The sequence below is a fragment of the Alexandromys fortis genome, unplaced genomic scaffold (assembly GCF_014885135.2).
Source record: "Alexandromys fortis isolate MF-2015 unplaced genomic scaffold, M_Fortis_MF-2015_v1.1 scaffold_92, whole genome shotgun sequence".
Classification (NCBI taxonomy): domain Eukaryota; kingdom Metazoa; phylum Chordata; class Mammalia; order Rodentia; family Cricetidae; genus Alexandromys; species Alexandromys fortis.
Window position 1 is genome coordinate 3,052,097 of NW_026067972.1, and position 22,484 is coordinate 3,074,580.

A 22,484-nucleotide genomic window follows, 5' to 3' on the forward strand; every position below is an offset into this window, starting at 1 on the left:
AAAAACAAACAAACAAACAAAAAAACTTCATCTCTTCAAGCAGCCCTGATTCTTCCTGGTGGAAGATATTTCAGAGCCAATTCCCCGGCCTGGGCGAGCTCCCCCTTGCTGAACTGGGGCTCACTACTCCTAAGGGTTTCTCCAGTGAACTGAGCTTGAAGAGAGAACTTTACAATATAATAAAAACGTCTACACTGAGCACGAGAGACTTTCTGCTAGTCACTCAGCCTGTATTCATCAAAGCAATCGATGTCATGGAAAACAACAGGATCCATGAAAAGGCAGGAGAATGTTCTAGACAGGGAAAAAAAAAAGACTAAAGTAAGCACGCAAAATACCAGCGAGCTACACAGCGTGAGTGCAGCTTGGATCCTGGATTTTGAATATGAAAAAGGGAATTACAGACATGTTCGACGATAGCAAATTTAACATCCTTTTCACACATGTGGTAAAGACACCACAGTGGCCTCAGAGAATACAGCTCTGTACTCTAGGAGTAAGGTGTCCTGATGTACGTAAGCTAATTTAGAGCCGGGAGTGCACGCATGAGCATGTGAGACCATGAAGATGGAGACTCGGGATCATGCTAGCCCTCCTCTGCTTCCACATGGCTTTGCTGTGCCTTCAGATTCCAGGGGTTGATCAAATTCTTCCAGTTGAACAGTTTTACTTTTTCAAATACATACAACTTTGGTCTGATTCCAGAGTAAAAAATCACACAGGGAGGCGCAGTGGAGAGCCCCTGGCCCTGACCTGGGCTCCGTCCGTGCTATCTGTGTTCTCCTTATAGCTGATCTTTTATTTATTTTTTAAAAAGATTACTATTTATCTTTCCAGTGTTTCCTGAGTGCAGATGTGTGTTCAATCCCTTTCTCTTCCTTCTTCCACCAAGGGCATACTCTCCGACAGCTTGCTGTCCCTTTCACCAACTTCCATGGACCTCACGGTTTCCTCACTGTCAAGTGGCATCCCTTATTCTTTCCATAGACGTACGGCACTTCTCTGTGTGGCTGCACCAGAGCCCACACAGCCAACCCTGCCCATGGATGCCTAGATTGGCTGCAGGCTTCTGGAACAACACTGGCCGTAAGTACACACAGGCCGATGTACTGCTGAGAAGTGGGCTTTCTGGGTCAGAGAAAGCCCATCTATAGTTGAGCTAAAATATAAAGCTTCGTTGAGTGGATGAGAAAACTAATGAATGCACTTGATTAAGAAGAGCAGAGAGTAAAAGGCTAATATCTAAATGGGGATATAAAACAATTAGGGTAAATAAATGTCTTTGTGAGCGGGCTGGTGGAAGGCCCTTCTGGCACCGCCGGCTCTTATGCAGCCATTTCCATTTTCTCGCCTAAAGAAAGAGTTTTTCTTTGCTTTGTAAATTAAACACAGAGTTAATTATAAAATCATGAAGTCTTGGATCTGAAATTAAAACCACCCCGTGCGGGCTCCTCATTTGAACAATAAGGAGACCAGGAGCCAGAATGAGGGAGGAACAAACAGAAAGATTAAGAAAACAATCAAACCCAGTTCAGTTCTGTTCATTTCAACGGACGCGGACTGAAATGCTTGCTTTGCACTGTGGCATGGCTCTTGTTTTTCTTCTCCATCGGCAGTCAAGAGCCCCGGTCGCAGTGCCTGCCTCCGGTCCCTGGGAGGTGATTGTCACAGTGACATCTTCTACAGTCTTTCTGTGAGTGGGTTTGGTTTCCCTCTTTGGCATCCCAGGGCATTCGCATGTAGTCACCGGGATGAACTGGATCAGGTGGGGCTCAACCTGGCTGTGCGTCCTCTGCCTGATGCTGTGGGCGATTGCGCTTGACAAGGATTATCTGAAATTACATAATCTGGCATGGGTTTTTAGCAGGCCACATGGAGATGAATATAGAGTTAGCCCAGCCCAGCCATGAATTTGGGGGTAAACCTGGGCAAGTCCTTCTTTCTGGTCCAGAGAATATAAAATGAAGATTAGGACAAGCCCCAAATGTCACGTAGATGAATCAGCCTATAACATTGTTTTCTCTATCTGTGTCAATGCAGACATAACTAGTTGATCTTGGCACACTTGTTCCTTACTTCCTTAATCTCTTTTCCTCAGCAGACAAGCAGCCCACTGCTGATACTAAGTTCAAGCTGATTTATTATACTTGGTGTGAAGATTATTTAGTGTTAGATTTTTATTGAGATAAGGGGTTTACGTAGCACAAGAATGTCCACATATTGCGAAAACCAGCAGCCCTATTCCTTAGGCCACTTCTGTTATCTCTCTGTGCCGTTGCCCTTCCCTGGAGAGATCCACTCACTCTTCTAGTCATTCTATAGCATTATTTCTGGTGCATAGATAAAAATCAGGCTCATTCTATAACCATTTATTTTCACATTGAGACCTGATGGGTAGAGGGTTTTCACTCTTGGGGTCCCCATGTTCCAGTCACATTTCTCCATGAGACTCAAACCCTGGGTTTCCCAGGCTTTGCCACTGGTCAATTTCTCAATTTTGCCAAAATCTGTATTATTAACTTGTGTATTATTTTCAATTAAGCTAACTCATTATTTTATTTTAATGAATTTAATGAGAAAACTGGTGTCGTTTACCTGCATGAGAATGTAAATTTAATAAAATGGGAACTGCCCATAAATATACAAAGCCAAACCTGGGGTTCACCTGGAATATGTGGGGAACCCTGATCATTGGTGTATCTACAATATAACCAACTAGTTCTACTTCCTGTAGATTTGGGGACTCTCTCCCACCCATGAAGATGGTTCCTGATCATCTTCTTGAACGCCTCCCATAACAGGGAAGCTACTCAGTACTTTGTGTAATTTTGATTCGTTCTTGAATCTTTTACTGTTGAAAGTTACTTCTTCACACTGATTTGAATGAGCCCCTCTGAAAAGGTTATTTATTGATTCAAGCTTCTTCTCTGGGATGCACACACACACACACACACACACACACACACACACACACAAAGTTTGCTCTCTCTGAATTCACTTTGACAACAAGTGTTTGAGGACTAATTATTGTTGGAAAAGAATATTCTTGGTGTCGCACAAAGAAACAAGCAAGCAAAGGGAAAATAACCCAGCAAGGCAATTTCTTTTCGCAAAAAGACCATGCCATGACCCAAGCCAGGCTAATAAGACACTGGTTAAGGAAGTTCACATGGTTTTTATTTAACCCAGGTAGTAACTGGGTCTCATCCAATTGGTGGGAATGCCAAATCATAATATAATGTGATTGGCTAATCCCCTCCCCCTTTTGGGGGGGTTTCAAGACAGGGTTTCTCTGTGGCTTTGGAGCCTGTCCTGGAACTAGCTCTTGTAGACCAGGCTGGTCTCGAACTCACAGAGATACGTCTGCCTCTGCCTCCCGAGTGCTGGGATTAAAGGTGCACCACCACCACTGGGCTGTGATTGGCTAATTCCTCATCTGCACAAAAAGGAAGGGAGTGACAGGAAGTCAAGTCAGGAGTGTCCTGGGTTGGGCAAACAGGCACACGGGAGTTTCACAGATGAAGGAAGTTATGAAAAATCAGCTCTTTACTAGACCTGGATGGAGGTGGGTGGTCCTTGGACTTCCCACAGGGCAGGGAACCCTGATTGCTCTTTGGGCTGACGAGGGAGGGGGACTTGATTGGGGGAGGGGGAGGGAAAGGGGAGGCGGCGGTGGGGAAGAGACAGAAATCTTTAATAAATAAATAAATAAATAAAAGAAAAATCAGCTCTTAGTGAGAGAACCGCCTCGGATAGGGAAATACATGTTTCTTACTTCATGACTTGTGTGCTTGTCCCATTCTGCAGTCTTTCAAGGTAGAAAGGGCACACTGCACTGTCACGTGGTGGAGCCACTTGATGAGTTGTGGCTCGGGACACCCTTGGCCTGGCCATTGTTCTGGAAGCTTCTTCATAGGGGATTGAGCACCTCATCTCCTTTGGGAAGTAGAAGAAGCCCATGAGAGGGCAAGAGAAGAGGCCTGATGGAGGATGGGGTGGAGGCGCAAGGTAGAAGCAGGCAGACAGGGGCTTGCAGCCCTGTGGGCCTCCAAGCCCTCACCTCTTTTCTCCCTGTAAGACCCCTGCCCACCCAGCCTCCGCCTTGATCTCAGCCCTGAACAATTGGGTGGAGCCTGTTCTCTGAAGTCACACTGTAGAAGCTGAGGCCCAGTAGGTGCTGGTGGGCTGCAGGCTGGCCAACAGTTTCACAGTAGGGCTCGGTGCCTCTTGCAGTCCCTGCAGGTCTCCAGTCCCGGCCCCACAAAGACAGCCTCCCCATTCACCAACAGTGTCTTTGAGTCTTTTTCCCTTGATTCCACCACCCTCTCACCAAAGTGAAAGAAGCAAGCCTCTGTAGCCTGAAGTTTTTCACAGAGACTCCGTTTCTGGCCTGTGGAAGGGGTTGGGCACACAGGGCTGAATTAGATCCTAGATGGTAACCTCTTTGGGAGCCTAGGTGTTGCTGGGACCTGGACTGTAAAGTGCCTGATGACCCCTGACCTCTGACCTCTGACCTATAGCCCTTCTAAGACCTCTGGATTAGTGTGTCTCATCCTCTTCAGAACTTTTCCTCCAGGCCCAGTCCCCCTCAGGCCCCTTTCCTTGCTTCTTGGCTCTATTCCGTGTGAGTTTCTGTCCAGTGTCTCGCCCCTCCTCTACTGGAAGCCCTCAAAGAGCCCATAGGGCACAAGAAATGTTTGCCTGACTGCCCGCCACTGCTCCCACAGCACTTATGGCAAGGGCAAGAGCAGCACTGGGAAAGCAGAGAGGACTCCCTGGAGGAGGCGTCTGTGAGTGGGCATCCTCAGATGTGTAGGAGCATGTCTAAAGAGCTGGGAGGGCAAGGTACATTCCTGGAGACTGGAAACACTGCATCCTCTCCTCGTGCCAGACTGGAGCTCGGGCCCCAACGCCTCTCCTCTCTCGGGTGTGATTTCAACCCAGTGACTGATTAGGGGTGCCGAGGAGACACTGGGAGGCACGATTTCCGCCGTGTGGCAATTAAAAGGTATTGGCTTCCCAGCTGTGATCGCGCAAGCATTCAGTTACCCCTAAAGACGTCGGCAGAGAGCAAAGTGCAGAGGAGCCGAGGGAGCTGAGAGGCTTCGGATGCAATTTGTTAATTTCCTGAGTTTGTCACCTGCACAGCTGTGAGGGGAAATAGAACATTTTACCAGAAGTGTAAGGGAAAATTAGAGACATACATCCTAATTGTACACAATTGGAAGAGCCATATAATCGTTATTATTTTTGTAATTAGACAGCCTTTTATCCATCATGAGGGTAGGCTTTAGAAAGGCTGACTAAGAACAATGGCTCTGCCTGGTGGGGAGGGCCGGGGACGGTCGGCCATCTTACTCAGTGTAACTCTCCCAGCTTAACGCTCAGAACTTCGAGTCTAGAAGCTGGGATTTACCGAGGTAGTCTGCGGTTGAAGCCCCTGTTGCTGCGATCCTCATCATAGCCCTGCAACAGGAGTGTGCTACCCTGTTCTAAGAGGCTCCCAAAGGGGAGGTCTCTTGCCCCAAGCCACAAGTGACAGAGAAGGCAGCACCCAGGCAGGCCTGTCAGAGCTGAAACCAAGAGCTCTGTCCACACTTCCGCCACACTGCCCAGCCCCGGCTCACCTCTGTTGCCCTCTGTGCCCTCATTTCTCTTTTTTATTAAAACAAACTTAAAAGGATTGGAGAAAGCTGTATTTATTTTGTGATCTATTTACATAAAACAAAGGTGAGATGTCGAAGAAAATGGAGGAACCTTAAAGATTCACAGCGTGTCACGTAGCAGGACAGTCCTTAAAGAGCAGGGATTAAATTGCTTTGCTATTTACTGTCTATAAATAAATTAAAGCTATTTCTAAAGCAGGTGATAGGCAATTGGTTTTATTAATATTATTATTACTATTATTATTAGAATATTGCATGCTCTCAGTATACAGTTTCTATTTGACAGCCAAGTGTGTGTGTGTGTGTGTGTGTGTGTGTGTGTGTGCATGTGAATGTGTGTGGCGTGCACTCAAATCTCTGTGCTGGTGCCTATAGAGGCCAGAGATCGATAGCAGATGTCTTCCTCAATCTCTCTCTACTTTATGTTTGGAGACAGGGCCTCTCACTGGCCCTGTAGCTCACCAATTGACTAGGCTGTCTGGGCAGCGAGCTCCAGTTTCTACTACTCAGTGTCCTGGTTACTGCTGTGTGTGACAAGTCTGCCTTCTGCATAGATCCTGGGGATCCGAACTCAGGTCCTCAGGCTTACATGGCAGGCACTTTACCCCCTGGGGAATCTCCCCAGCCCACCAGTAAAAGATTTTTTTTAAGTATCTATAATGTCCAGGAATGGTAGGGCACACCTTGAATTCCAGAATGTGGGAGACAGAAGCAGGTGGATCTCTGTGAGTTAGAGGTCAGCCTGGTCTACAGAAAAAGTTTCAGGACAGTCAGGGCTATATAAGAGAGACCTTGTCTAAAAAAAATCAAATATGTGTGTATACACACATATGTACATATACATGTATATATACATATTTATTATGTATAAGGTACAATATTTTCTGATTATAGTTCCCCCACCCCCAACTTCTCCAATTCCTTTCGCACCCAAATCTGCATCCTTTATTTCTCTCTCTCGTCAGAATACAAGCAGGCATCTAAAAACAGCAATAAAATAAAATAAGATGGAAAATTTTTAAATGGGACTAGAAAGAAACAAACTAGCAGAAGAAAAAAATCTGAAAGGGAAAAAACTAATTAATTTTTAAAATGCCTACACAACACATTATGAGATAAGGAACCTCAAAAAGATGCCACTGAGTTCATTTCGTGTTGGCTATCCACTGCTGGTCTGTCTATAAGATTTGTCCATATACCTTGTGAGACTCCATCGGTGAGCCTTTGCTGTGGTTCTCAATTGAAGATAGCTTGTGGGTTAGGGACGGGACATGTGTCCACATCCCTCCTTAGCCCTGGAACTGCATCTGGCACAGACCTTTGCAAGCACTGCGTGTGCAGCCTCGGTCTCTGTGAGTTCAAGTGCGCACTGGTCCTGCTGTGTCTGGAAGTTCTTGTTTCCTAGATGTCCTCCGTCCCCTCTCGCTCCAACAGTTTTCCTGCCTCCTCTCCCACAAGGTCCCCTGAGCTCTGAGGAATTTGCTAGAGACATCCTCTCTAGAACTGAGTGTCCCAAGGTCTCTCACTCAGCACGCTGTCTGTCTGTGGGTAACGTCTACTAATAACGACGCCTCTCTGGTGATGACTGAGTCAGGCACCATTCTAGGAGCACAGCAGAATGTTGCTAGGAGTCATTTTATTGCATCCTTTTATTGAGTAGTATTTAGATTTCCCCAAGGACCCTGGCCTTTCTAGCCTCAGGTTCTTGGTTACTCGAGCAATATCAAAAATGGATTCCTTCTCCTGAAGCAGGCCTTAAAGTCAATCAGATATTGGCTGGTTACTTCTACAAGCCTTTTACCCTATTGCACCAGTGTGTCTTACAGGCAGATCACCATTGTCAATCAAAGGGTGTGTGGCTGGATTGGTGGTTTACCTTGATCCTCTGGCCTGAGAGTACTTTTCAGTACCGTGAACTCTAATCAGTAGGGGTGCTGGCTCTAAGTGGGTACCAGCTTGACTCCTCCGTGTTCAGTGAGTTATGGAGGTGTTGTCTTCAGGAATAGGGCCTTACCAGCAGTTTGAGGGAGCATCTAATAACCTTGGCAATAGCATAGGCTGTTTGGAGGTTTCCAGGGGGCCAACAACTCAAAAAATCTTTTCTTTCAAAAACAAACAAACAAACAAACAAAAAACCCCTCAGAGCTGGAGAGATAGCACAGAGGTAGAGTGGTTGCCTAGTTAAGTATGAGGCAATCAATTCCCAGCACTGAAAATAAAAGGGATATGATTTTTATTTTCTGTCACTGAATCGGATCATCCAAGGGATTCAAACAAGCACAAAGCATTGATGCTGTACCATATTTTCTAAGGAAATCTCATCCCCTTCTTCAATCCGCCCAGTGAGCCCTCATTTCCCACACAAAGCATCCTGGTACACTGGAGGAAAACCCTTATTCTAAGAACACAAGTACAGAGCCCTACCCCTGCCCCTGCCTGTCCCTGCCCCAGTTGACATGTGACTTTGGCCACATCAGTTAACTCTCTGACCTTCTATTTTGCCATCTATAAAACCAGAGTATCCAAGTCAATTTCCCCTAGACCACGAAATTTGTGAAAATCAAAATTCGACTAAAGAGAGTGTGGGAAGACCATTCAGTCAGTTAAGAGCTTGCCACGCAAAGGATGAGGGCCTGAGTTCAATCCCCTGCATCCATATGAGAGTCATGCCAAGCCTGTGCCTGTGACCCTCGGGGTCAGAGTTCAATCCCCTACATCCATGTGAGAGTCATGCCAAGCCTGTGCCTGTGACCCCCAGGGCCAGAGTCGGCCGTGGAGGAAGATAGCCTCCTGGGATTTTGCTGGCCAACCAGTCCAGCCTAAACCATGAGCTCCAGGTTCAGTAAGAGACCCTGTCTCAAAAAAAATGAGGAAAGTAATTGGGAAAGATTTGATATTAATTAGTCTCCGACCTCCACACGACCAGGCACATGTATGCACACCCCCATGCATGTGTGTGAACACACACACACATGAACACACAACAATTATGAAGAAGCAAATGTTTGGGGGAAGGGTGATGGGTTCTAGGAAGTGGCACGACAGTCTGTGAGACGGGACTGGGTGGAAATCAAGTCCCTCTCCATGATCTGCGTGACCATGTGCAAATGACTTAACCTCTGTGCACCTCAGATGGCTGCTCTGCACTTCCAACGAGAAAGCATGTCCAGTCTTTCCAACGTGCCTGCTCCCCTACAGGGGTTCTTCATTCAATGACTCTAAGGAGTCAAAGCATGGAAACACAATGCCCAGCCTTACTGCTCTCTCACTGTGGTCCCCCGGCAAGCTACTGCCCCTCCTCTAGCCTCAGTTTCTCCGAGAGGAAACAAAGACAACAGTGCCTCTTCTGGGTCCCTTTCAAATTGTGGGTGGGGGTGAAGGCATGGCAAGGAATGGCTGTGAGGGTGAGTGGCATATGTTGAATGGCCGGGCATGTCTTAGCGATGAAAACACAACTCCATTAGCAGGCAGGCAGAATGTGGCTCCCCAGGTGGCTGCAGCCCAGGCCCCTCTGACTCGGATTTAATACCTGTGCATAGCACCCCAAAGGCCTCTGTGGGAACCTGGCTTCAAGCAGAATTCACCAGCATGCCAGACATTCATTCTCCCTCATTAACTTGAGGACACTTTGCAGCCACTCTGCACCACACGAATCCCACGACACTGACGTTGAAGCACATAGTGTCCAATCAGCCCTGCCCCTGGGCTTGGGGGCAACCGTGACCTGGCACAGCCCCTAAGTGGCCCTGAGTTACCAGTGCACATGCCCGGTGTCTTTGTATGTGTCCTGGCACCAGTCACAAACACTGTTTTGTCAGAAGCTTCCTGAGAAAGTTGTGCTGCATTCAGTTGGGCTGAAAGGGACCCACGATGACAAATACCTCCCTCATTTAATTACAGGCACAGTCGGCAAACCCACTGCAAAAGATTAAACCTAGTGAAGAAAAGAGCAAGCCTCCCTCATCCCTCCTCCCCTCCCACCTGGCACAAGTTGCCTCCCAAGCTCTTAGCAACTGTGGCCACCCCTGCGGACCCCATCCCCTAGAGATGATTCATCTCTTCAGAAGAACTCGGTTCAGGAACCCCAGACCAGGTTTAAAAAAAATGGAATTGCATTCAGACAAGAATTCATCGGTGGCTTGGAATCTAATAAAGATAGTGAGGTTGGGAGATGTGTTTATCCGCAGAGAAGTGAGGTACAAGGCAATTGTCTAACTAAATCAGATCAAAAAACCACCCACTCCCTCAAAACCACAAGCCCCATCGTTCTCTTAAGCTGTCAGGTTGGAGGTGGGGGAGCACAAGTCTGTGGCTGCCAGGAACCTTTGAAATCTCTGGTCCAACCCATCATTTCAGAGATGCGAAGGATGGCAACTTCACAGGCCCGACAATTCACCCTTCCCTCCTCTCGGGGACCAGGAACTCGGGTCTTTGTGTGTCCTTGAGGTTTCTTTATTATCCACTCGTGTCTCCATTTGGGGCCTCACTGCTGAAGCCATGAGCCGGACCACAGACAGACCCTAAACTCTCGCGAGACTCCCACTGCCACACAGCTGTCGCAGAGAACGCTCCCCACACCTCCTTCCCGTGCCACTCTGTTGGTTACTGGAACAATCCACACCCATCATGGAAACGCCTGCGTTTGAGAGATAAACTCCCCTCCGAGTAGCCCTAGAACATCCTGTCTCCTCCAAGTTCCACCAGATCTAGATGGAGCAATCCCTAGGTCATGGCCAGCCTCTGCTCGAGACTCCAGGCTCTGTTCTGGGCTGCAGAAGGAGACACAGAAAAGGCATCTGAAGATCAGTTCCACGTCTCACTCCCTGACCTTGTGCCATTTATGTCACACGGGTTACAGCATAACCGTTTGGAAAATACCTGCTTCCTCAGGTGATGTATCTTAGCTTACTAACTCCAAGTCTGCCATGCGTCTATGAAGACACCTAGACGGTTCCCATCGCGACTAGCCACCCGAGTGGGTGCATCTCCATCCACCCGCCAGGCAATCCATTCACTGCCCGACGAGTTTTGCTCTTGAGCACGGTAGAGAGTGGATTTGCCTGTGGGCGTATGGAGTGGGAGGATCAAAGCCATTCTGCACAGAGATTGCCCAGCCTCCCCGCAGTGCTGACAGACTCACCCCAAGCTCCACCTCACTCCTCCCAACCACCCAGGGGGACAGTGGGCTTCTGTACTGCACAGCTGTGCTGCAGCACTTCCGCTCCACGATGGTCTAGACTCCCGGGAACTGGAAGCCAGCAGGATGACTCAGTAGGTAAAGGTGCTTGCCACCAGCCTGATGACCTGAGTTCAACCCCAGAGACTTAAGATTTGTCTTTTGACTTCTGTACTCATACCATGGTACCTCCCCACATACATAATAAGGAAAGAAAGAAAGAAAGAAAGAAAGAGAGAGAGAGAGAGAGAGAGAGAGAGAGAGAGAAAGAAAGAAAGAAAGAAAGAAAGGAAAAAGTTATAATAAACCCTTCCTTTCTTGCTTTAGTCAAATGTTTGTTTGTTTGGTTGGTTGTTTTTGTTTTTGTTTTTTGACCAAGTAACCAATGAGTCAAGTAACTAACACAGGCCCCACACTTCTGCAAACAACTTTCATAATCATGGTCAGGTTTTTTTCTTTATTTATTATGTTAAAATACACATTGCATAAACTCTCCATATTAGTAGTTCAAAGAGAATGCAGTGTCATTGAATACATTCAATGCTATTGCGTCAACAGCCCTATCTAATGCTAGAGCATTCTAATCTCTTCCAAAGCAGGCCCTCCACTCTGAGCAGGGGCTCCCCAGTCTGTCTTCACCCCACCCCCTCACTGCTGATGACCTCTGATCTGCATCTTGGCAGATTCTGAGCCTCTAATTCCGTTTCCCAGCCTATGAGAGTAGAGAGACACATATACATACACAAATATACGCATATACAAATACATACATATACACACAGAGACATATATAAATATATAAATATATATATACAGACAGGCTGACATATAAACACATACAAAAATACATGCATATGCTCACAGACACAGATACATACATATGCACATACAAATACACACACATACACGAACACACCAGACTTAGGACTTGTCATTTTGGACATTAGAAAGGATCACTAAACTTTGCTCAGAAAGTAACAATTGTCCGAAAGATCATCAAATGTCTCCTCTATTTCCTATGATCTGAGTTAGAGACCCCTTGCTTAGATGGTCAGGGAACTGGAAAATGGTTTCTCCACCTCCAGGTACCCATCACCAGGGCAACCAGAAGGCCTCTTCCCTTCACTCTCACATGTCCTTCTACATTCAGAAGGACAACAAATTCCTAGAAAAGTGCTGGAGAGAGGGAGCCAGAGTGCAATGCATTCTGGAAAATGAGTTTTTATGATCAGAAAAGAAGCGGCCCTGCAGCAGTGCATGATGGGAACTTAACATCCTGTGTTGATCCAGAGCGATAGAAAATCAGTTATGGAGGGCAGACAATGATGTCACCCTGCTACTACAGACCAGCGTAAGATGAGCACCTATTAGACACCAAAAATTGCCTAAATCCTTACCCTTCAGGTTCATATTCCAGGTAAAATGTAAATAGGCAGCAATGGCCAGGGACTGCAGTGTCTGTCTCTGCCAACAAGCTGAATGTGGAAAGCCTGGCTTTGCTTTAGGGTGGACACCAAAAACACCTCTGAAAAAGCATCAGAGAGAGCCAGAGGAAGCAGAGAAGAGTCCACTTCTGAAAACAACCTACTACAGGGTAAAGAAGAAAACTTTAGAACGCCTCTTGCCATTCTCAACCATACTCAAAATACACAGAGAATTCTCATACCCACCCAGCAGTCTTCCAGAAATAGAAAGCTTGAGATGAGAGTGGAGAGCGAGGGGATATGACCATAAAACACTGATAGGAAACTAGAAATATCAATAACAATAAAAATGTGTTGGTCAATAAAGCTCCAAGCCGAGGTCCCGGGTGGCAGCAGAGGCTATATAGCTGTCGGTCACAGCACAGCCAGAGAGCTGCAGGGTGCAGCAGTAGCTCTGAAACACTAAGACAAAGAAGGAAGTCAGATAACGCCAGATGCTGGCTGGGTTGTGTCAGGAGCACCTGTGCCCCGCTGTGAGGACTGTGGATGATACAGCCACATTACCAGAAAACAGAAGAAGTCAATATGCCCAGACCCTAAAATAAGACCATAGGATAAGCCAGTTGGCACTTGGGAGGCTAGGGCCAGAAGATCAGGAGTTAAAGGCTGGCTTCTCACAGACAAACAAAATACAGGCAGGATAAAATGAGATGTTCTTCTACCACTCAGAGGACAAGGACCAAGAACTGAAATCACAAGAGAAAATAGAGCAGATAAGGATTTAGAAAATAAAAAGATGATGCAGGGGACCAGGTATTCCAGAGGAGAGACAAGGATGTAGAAGGATATTAAATAAGAGGCAGACATAATTTGACACATACACTATAATATATACATAATAAAATGCACAAAAATCTCAGTATATAAATAATAAATATATTATATACAATGCAAAGTATTTAAAATACAGTATATTTCTCTTCTATTTACATGTTCTGAGTTAAAATGCACAAATCAGAGGGTTTCTTATATCCCAGACCAAGCTGAGAAGGCCAAACCCAGCTCTATACTGGCAAGTTTTTTTTTTAATTCCAAGAACAAAGAAAAACAATCCTTCAGGCACACAGGCAAAGAAAACTTGGTACCTACAAGTAAAGACAGATCAAGTTTGCCCCGATTTCATCTCTGCATCATGCTGTACTTCCAAAGAGAAGGCATAGCCCAAGAATTTTATACCCAGATGTTTAGCCCTGTGTCCAGGTGACAGAGGGTCAGGTCAGCTCAGGATATCAAGGTCAGGATATCAAAAGGGGTTCTTTCAGGCTGACACTGGAGTAAGGTGAATTCATACAACCAGAACAGCAATAAAAACATAGCTATACTCTAAAGGAAAGATGGGAAACATAAAAAGATCAAGAGAGCCGATGAAACAAGACATGGAGGATCAAGTGCTTATTACAGTAATAAGTATTTATGTCTAAACATCTAGCCACTTGGTACTGCCCAGAAGCATCTATCTATCTATCTATCTATCTATCTATCTATCTATCTATCTATCTATCTATCTTGTCTGTCTGTCTGTCTATCTGTCTGTCTGTCTGTGATATACATAGATGAATATAATAATCTTGATCGAGCATAAATAGAAGGAGGCTCAAAGCTATGATAGGCAAATATGAGCAATAAGTTAATAGGGGCAATGCTATGACTATCAAGCAAGATACAGCGCAAGAAGCAGTAAATGACAGAGGCTTCTTTTGCCTTCATAAATATTTCAGCTCTTGGTGCAGCCCATGAATATCTATTAAGTACCTGCTGTTCACACTAGGCAAGGATGTGCATGGCTGAAAAATAAAGATACATTTGTGATGAACGCTTACGCTCAAAACAACATAGAATCAAAGGCAACAAAAACCAGACCTGTTGAGATGCAAGGAGGTGGTGGGAGACAATGGAGGGGAACCGACCAAGCCTCTCAGCTTTGATAGATCAAGTAAACAAACACGCGAACCATACAATAGTAACATAATTAAGCTGGTTGTATCTATTATTCATTAGTAGTCTAATAAAGAATTCTGTAGCTTACATCCAGAGATTGAATCATTTTTTCCCAGCCTCTGTGGAACTTTTACCAAAGTTGATTCTATAAAAGGCCACCGAACCTGATTTCAACACATTCCCAAAGCAGGTACTGTATGGGCCAAAGTCTCAAAACAATCGCAGGGAAACTAGATGAAGCAAATCTATGAATTAAAATTTAAAATCCTCTCTTCAGTAAGTCTGTGGTTTGGGATTATCTGGAAACTTCCATCACAGTCTGTTCAGAAACTAATTTGATTGAGAGAAATAAGGCAGGAGGACCAGAAATATAGGCCTTCAAGTTAGAGCGCTAATGCTAGAAGTCCCGGCATTGTCAGACGTGGGGAAAGTGTGGGGACCACCCAGGAGCAGATGGGCAGCGTCAAGGCAAGAATGAACACTGGTGCTGAGTGTTCTTTAGACCTGAGTTCGAATTCTGCTTCCATCTTTCCTTAGCTTTGGTGGGTCTCAGTTTCCACCTTAGGTTAGCTGTCTGCTTATTCAGGACCATGGCACTGAGCCTATCAGGGTTTCTCAGCTCTCTCTGGGCTTTCTTCCACGAACTGGTTTTTTTTTTTAAGGTTCATTTTATTTTATGAGTATCGGTGCATCGCCAGCACATATGTATGTGTACCATGTGTGTACAGCATACATGGAGGTCAGAAGAGGGTGTCAGGTCTCGGGAACTGGAGTTACAGATAGTTGTGAACTGCCATGTGGGTGCTGGGAATCCAATCCTAGGGTAAAAGCAACAAATGCTCTTAACCTTTGAGCTGTCTCTTCAGCAGCACCCATCCTCTAAAAAGAAAAAGAAAAAAAGCCCAGCATGTTTTTAAATATGACTACGACTTGGCCTTTTTGTCCAGAGTGTCTGATTTACTTGGTTTGAACCAAGTTGCTCAGTGCATGGGTAAGACAAAGAACCACATACATGATTTCTAGTTTCTGAAATTCTGCGGTACTATGAGACCCCTACAGCCTTCCCGTGGAAGAAAGTTTTAGGACACTAAAGCCCATGAAACAGTAATGCGATCCAATCAAAGTGTGTATTATCTCAAATGGTGCAGAAAATGCCAGCTCCAGTTAATATTTTGCACCCAACATGATTTAGACCTGGGGCATACATTCTATTCCAAGACCATTGTAAACACAATGGACCATTTATTCACTGAACAGTAACCACTGTAATTACCTACAGGGCAAACATATGAGGTTATTCGAGCAACAATTAATTGTGGACCTGGAACTAATGGGACACTAACGGTAGAGCATCAACCAGAGCCCAAATCAGAGATCACATCAGAAGACTAACATTTCCCAACGTGCATCAGATAAGTGTCTGAGGGATGTAGCAGGCATGCGTAATGTCCCAGGTCCTGAGGTAGTCACCCCCAGATTTTTTTTCTGATAGCTTCTTAACTGGTGAGAGCAAGAGACTTACCACGGGCTTCTAATCTCCAGAGGAAAGTTGTGAATACCACATTGAATGAGACCGGACACAGTTGCTGTTTCTTGTGTTCCCTGTGGGAACCGTGTGTCAATGTGTCACCTGCAAGCAGGTGTACAGACCGTGTTTGGTTTGTAGGGCGTTCTTTGTGATTCTGATAAAAAGTCATGGGATCGTTTTTTTGTTGTCGTTTGTTTTTGGTTTGGGGGTTTTTTGTTTGTTTGTTTTTGGAAAAAAAAAACTGTGTGTATCTGTATGTACTAAAATGCCCATGCAAGTCTTTCCCGCAGTGTGTGGAAGGGTTCATGGACAGCGGTTCTTTCTGTTCTCACTGCATAGCCCAGCCTCTGCGTGCGCCTCCCAATATGGGGTCTCACCTCTTCTCATGCCAGGCTTTCCAGTGTGAAAAGCCCAGGGAATAAAGAAGCTTCTGTGTGTCTAGCTGGAATTCCACTCCATGAAGAATCTTCCCTCTTGTACTGAGTTTTTTATAATTTTTTAAATAGCCATATGTTCTTTATCCTTACCAATCTCAGGACATCTTTGGCGCCTTAGGCTTCTATTGCTGTGAAGAGACACCATAACCAAGACAACTCTTATAAAGGAAAGCACTTAATTGGGGCTGACTTACAGTTCAGAGGTTTAATCCCTTGTCACCATGGGAGACATGGTGTGGAAAGGTAGCTGAGAGTTCTACATCTGGGTCCTCAGGCAGCAGGAAGAGACAGGCAGTGGGCCTGGCTTGAGCTTCTGAACGCTCAAAGCCCACCCCCAGTGCTCACCTGCTCCAACAAGACCACCTCTCCTAGTAGTGCCGCTCCCTGGTGACCAAGCATTCAAATCTATGAGCCTATAGGGGCCATTCCTCTTCAACCACTTCAGAGAACTTAGAAGTTGGTTTTCTAGGTGTTGTCTAACCCCATATGGAGACCATTATGTTCTCGCATGGTCAGCTCCAATGGGTAGGTGGTGTGGGGGCTGCAGCATGGATGTAGGACATCCAGGGATTCTAGGGAGTAGCCATATGCTCTCCGATCCAGGCCAAGGAGAAGGACAGATCTCCACTGTCTGCCCTGGAGCCCTGGGGAGAATTGGTAAAAGCAGCCATAAAGACTTTCCATCCACAGCGCAAGGGTCCTGGATGCCGTCCCTTGGGTGCTGAACCGCGGTTCACATATATCAGAATTAGCGCTACTGCTGTGGCACACGAAGGCTCAGGAAGCTCTCAGCAGCAAGCAAGCTAGCCCCAGCCTTCCGCTCTGTATCAAATATTAAATGAAACAAAAGGAGGAAGGAAGATGGAACAGAGAAGCCATCGAGGAATTCTTTCAGAACCCCAGAGTAGGAGAGACCTTTCTAAATATCACGTAAATCTAACAAAGCAAATAAGAATAAAGAGAATTTCAACCATGGATCAAAATTTTTTTCTTTAAAGATTTTTAGTGCATTTGAGTGGGAGAGCATTCATAAGTGTGTGTGAGAGAGAGTGTGTGTGCACATGTGTACACAAGCACATGCAGGCACATGTATGTGGAAGCCTGATTCTCTTCTTCTACCATGTAATCCTAGGGAACCCAACTTCGTCAAGCTTGGTGGCAAGCGCCTTTACTCACTGAGCCATCTCCCTGGCCCCCCAAACCATTTCTGTGTGGAAAAGACTATGAATGCCAGCAAAAGACAAAGTACAAACATTAATAAATGGAAAAATAGGGCCCTCGATCACTTCTTTAATATGAAAGATCACTTTTTTTTTTCAGACAGACAGGAAGGGTAAGAGTCAAATTGGAAAAGGGACAAAGGATAAGAGTCCTTTCCGCCCAGAGAGGAACTACAGATTGCTCTCAGACCTTGGAGGAGACTCAACCTGGGTCCCTGGGAGCGAAATGCAAATGAGAAGGGCATCCAGATGCCGCTCTCCTACTTCTCACTGCAAGGATCAAAAGGGTTGATGCCACCTTCCACGAATGAGGCTGGGGAAGGAGAGCAGAGATCAGAGGGAGTGTTAGGAAGCGGTGACATTTAAGCTGGACAGATAATTAAAATCCAATTTAACAACTTACTGGCACTTAAAAGAAAGCGAGAAGATGCTAAAGGGAAGGGTGGACGGATCTGACAGCCGGGTGTAAATTAAAATACCACGTGTAAGGACAAACAACACGAGGTTTGCGGCAGCCGCGGTAGGCCAAGTCTGAAGGCTATACATTTTTAACATCTTCTCTAAATTCAATTAAAAAGTACCAGAGCCCCACTCAGAGAGGAAGGTATGCAAAAGGACTTCCTAAAATAGGACCCACCTCCTGGGAGCCACCCATAAGGGCTCAACAGGGTATGTAACCGTGACTGTAAGCGGATCCCATTTCTGTGATAGCTCATTATAAAACCGCGTGGAAAAATGGTCTGCATTCCCTGTTGACAAGAATGTAGTGACTCTGGACCTTTAATTATCTCTGACAAGCCTATATGCAAAGCAGACGGGCTATTTTCAGATTATTTAAATACGAAGATATTAAAGGTTTGCAGCCTTATTTGTTTATTTCATTATTTTATTTTTGAAACAGAACCTCATGCAGCCCAGGCTGGCCTCGGAGTCTTTATGTGGCAGAGGATAATCTCAAATTTCTGACCCTCCACGTCCTGAGCGCTGGGATTGCAAGCATGCTGTCTAATACATCACCGGGGAGCGAGCCCATGGCTTCGTGCATGCTAACTAGTCAAGCACGCTACCAACTGCGCCCCAGGGCCAGGTCTTTCCCTGAAAACATTGACATCACAGACTGTCTCATGGAAATACCCTGAAATACACACGAAACGCTATGCACTATGACACCCCCGTGACAATGACGACAGGCGTGGCCAACTAAACAGCGTTAATGTCCCTAAATCAAAGACGACTCAGAGAACTGGTGTGTTCACATGCCAGACAATGGTGGTGAAAATAAAACGCTGAGAGACTATCGGGCTGGATGTCCCCTTGCTTAAATGGAAACTGTTCATTTGTATATAGAGAAGAGCCTAACAAGAGACGCGCAAACCAAAGCACTGTTCACAGAGAAAGTGCTGGAATGAAAGAGGTCACAGCATTAATGGTTCCATTTCATTGGGGAGGTGTAGCTCGCTGGTCCGTCCAACCCCTTTCTCCTTACCTTACATTCTTACATCTTCTAGTCAGGACTGCTCTTCCAGAGGACCAGAGTTTGGTTTCCAGCTCACATTTGCCTGTAACTCCAGCTCCGGGGCATCTGACGCCCTCTTCTGGTATCCTCAGGCACCCGCACCTACACAAAGACTCACGCCACTCTTGTCCCAAGTGAGAAATGGCTGCCAGGAAGGACTAGGTGCAAGGCCCCAATAAAAGTGTCCTTTTTCGTTTTCGCAGCTTTCCTTCGCCGCCACCACGCCTGTTCTTGCGGACAAGAAGAAGTACCCATATTTCTTCCGGACGGTGCCCTCTGACAACGCGGTGAACCCGGCCATCCTGAAGATGCTGAAGCACTTCCGATGGCGGCGCGTGGGCACACTCACGCAGGACGTGCAGCGCTTCTCTGAGGTACTCCCGACCCACATTTTAAAAGGATTTCACTATGACATTTCCATACATAAGTGTCATCGTTTCTAGCTCCAGTAACCTACCTGTCCCTCCGTCGTCTCCCAAACTGTCCCCTCAGTTTCTCGCACCATTATGCACCCTTGTTCCCTCTTCCGGTTTCCATCGCTTTCTCTTCCCCCTTTATTCCTAACTCCCATTCCGACTTTCCCACCCACGTTCCTTTTATTTAGTATTCATCCACCTAGAACTCTTCCCTACATACACCTTTAAGCCCAAATGACGTCAGACCATATATGAATAATGTTGTTTTCATTTACTCTGTAATGGGTCCCGGAGACCTTGATTGGACTCCTGTTTAATAAGGTGGTGTGTACGCTCAGATGGGTGCATTGTAGCTCGTGGAATCAGAACGCTGGGAGTGTTCCTCACAGCCACCTCAGGCCTACGTGCACATGTTGGCAATGTCTTTCTAAAAGTAGGGTTATGGGCTATTAAAACTGAGAGGAACTGACTTCCAGGACGTCTGGTCCACTGTCAGGACGGTTTGAAGATTGCCATCTGGGCACCTCCTTATCAGTAGTGGGCGATGGCCCTCCGTGCAGTGTGGCGGTCTGTCCTTTTCTCTTTCTACCATCTCCTCTTCCCCCTTCTAGTCTCCTTCCCATCACGTCATCAGGGAGGCTTAGAAGCCCCAGAGAAACATCCGGTGGGCCATGAGTCCCGGAGGGTTACACTCATGAGTCCAGTGCGCAGGTTAACCTCAACACGAGATGTACCCTGGGCTCTAGCAGAGCTTGAAAAGGGGCGGGGCTAGGGGGTCACAAGCTTGGCTTCAGCTGATTCCACAAAATCCTTTCCGAAGCTCTATCCCGATCCAGCAGTCACTCGAAGGTCGCCTGTGAGAGCCTGGAAAGGCCCCCTCACCGCTCTGAGATGTGTTTCCAACCCCACCCCCCAGCAAATAAGGGCAACAACCCCCACCCGGATGCCTCCCTGTGTGTGAACTGGCACTGAGATCTGTAAAATCCCGGCACTGAAAGGAGCTGGAAGTGCTTGGGAATGGAAGCGTTAGGCGGCGATCCAAGCCAGGCGTGCGTTCCCAGGCAAGCAAGCCCCTCGGTGGGGACCAAAGGGATGTTGACCTCCAGTGGGAACCACTCCCTGCCAATCCCTGAAGAGGCCTTTGCTGGCAGAGTTTCTTGTGGCACAGGGACAGGGCTCTCAGTGAGTGAGAAGCACCGCAGCGATTCAGGGGTGCCTGCTCAAATCGCGTCTTTGGCTGTGAGAGTCGGAAAAAGTCCTTAGAGGTGCCTCCCCTAATCTCTTTATTATGCAGAAGGGGAAACTGAGGCCCACAGCAGAGAAGGCCAGTGTTCAAAGTTTCTAAGTAACTCCAAAGCCACAAAAGATTGTTCAAAGACAAACCGGGAGTGGATAAAGGAATGTGCTCAGGTTGTCTAGCGCAGCATGCGTGAAGCCCTCAATTCCACTCCCTGAACCACATAAACTAGGCAATACACACCAGTATTCTCAGCACCAGGAAGGTAGAGGGAAAGCCACCTGCAATTTATAGAGCGAAATCAAGGTCTGCCTGGGATACATGAGACTCTCTTTCAAAAAAAAAAGAAAGAAAGAAAGAAAGAAAGAAAGAAAGAAAGAAAGAAAGAAAAGAAAGGAAGGAATTAAAGAAGAGAAAAAGGACTGAATTTCTAAGACTTGACCCCCTAGTTCAGATAGATACCGTTTCTTCTACAGCCATAACTTCTGAAGTCAGTGGGAACAGCCAGTAGAAAGCCTCCAAGGTCTGAAACTCTCGGTCCTTGCTCAAGAGTGCTAAAGATCAGCCTGGCTGTCCCACTGAGTGTCGTGACAATCCGATCCCTAAACTCTCTCCAGGTGGCGCTGCCTTCCAATGCCGCCATCAGAGCTTCCACTCTCTCGCCTCCCTCCTAAGAAGCCTGCCCTGTGTGGGGAGGTGGTGATGGTTCCCATATTTCAGATGAGGAAACTGAGACTGGCAGAGGGCAGATGGCTTTGCCTGGTGTTCCAGCTGCTGGTCATTGTTTTTACTGTGATCCTGTCCTCCTTAGTGACACTGTCCTCCCTGGGATCAGGTGCTGGCTGTCAGGGTCTTGGCATCTCAGTGGGAAGACCCCTTTCCGGAGCACAGGCTGTGACTTGGTAACATTGCTGGCCAGGACCCTTCTTGATTAAAACTCTCAGGTCAGCTGACTCCTCTCTGCCTGAGAACCTTGGCATCCTCACCAGGTGTGTGGGCTGCACCTCTGGAGTGCAGCTGCTGGACCCTGACCAGGGGCTAACAGCTTCTCAGTAGTACAAAGGAAACTGGATTCTTTTTTTATGGAACCAGCCAGTTGACAGCATCAAGTACTTTGGTTCCGAACAGTGCATTGGAAGGGATCTAAAGGGAAAACCAGCCTGAGGTTGGAGGGGTGAATCCCATAAATCATCACTGTGGCACGGGTACTATGGACCGGGTAGAGTCTGAGGGCCATCCCAGCCATGGCACAAACTGCTACTGCAAGCCCATACTTCCTATCGTATGGCAATACAAGCATCTTACCCCAGACGAGAAACCAGTAACAGTGAGGATACTGCCAGAGCCCAGGTGATGAACCAACGAGTGTACCTGGTTTACTTAAAAGGTTATAGATAAGGGGTTACCTACCAGAGCAGAAACACTCGAAGGCAGCTACAATCACCAAAATCCACTGCAGCATGGGCGATAGCTCATGAGGGCTAGAAACTGGGAGCACACCACGGCTTAACAGGTCATAGTGTCTTCTCCAGGTAGCTCCGTTGGCCAGAGCCTCTTCTAGGCAGATCTGCTGGTCATCACTCAGAAGTCCTTGCTTTTTATATATGCCTGGGGGGCGCTAGTGAGTCTGTTCAGTTTTAGGAACTTTCTGAAGCCTTTAAGTTGTTAGCTTTCTGATCTTAAAGAGCGTCCCTGAAGGATGAAATGTTCTGTCTCCCCTTAGGATATCCTGTGTCTTAAGGAGCTTTCCTCCAAGATGGAATGTTTCATCTCAGGAGAAATAGCTATACAGTAGTCCCCATGAGTCAAGGCTGGTGCCCAGTGGCCCCCAGGCAGCTCTGGATATGTCTCAGACAAGTGAGTCTC

General features: G+C 46.6%; 1 protein-coding gene across 1 annotated transcript in view; it reads left to right on the top strand.

The window, feature by feature from the left end:
• The window catches only part of Gabbr2 (gamma-aminobutyric acid type B receptor subunit 2), a 341,698-nt gene that overhangs the window by 129,400 nt on the left and 189,814 nt on the right, over positions 1 to 22,484 (top strand). The window contains exon 3 of the mRNA XM_050155902.1: positions 19,169 to 19,339. Within this exon, the coding sequence (XP_050011859.1) occupies positions 19,169 to 19,339 (171 nt within the window). The remainder of the gene's footprint in view (positions 1 to 19,168; positions 19,340 to 22,484) is intronic.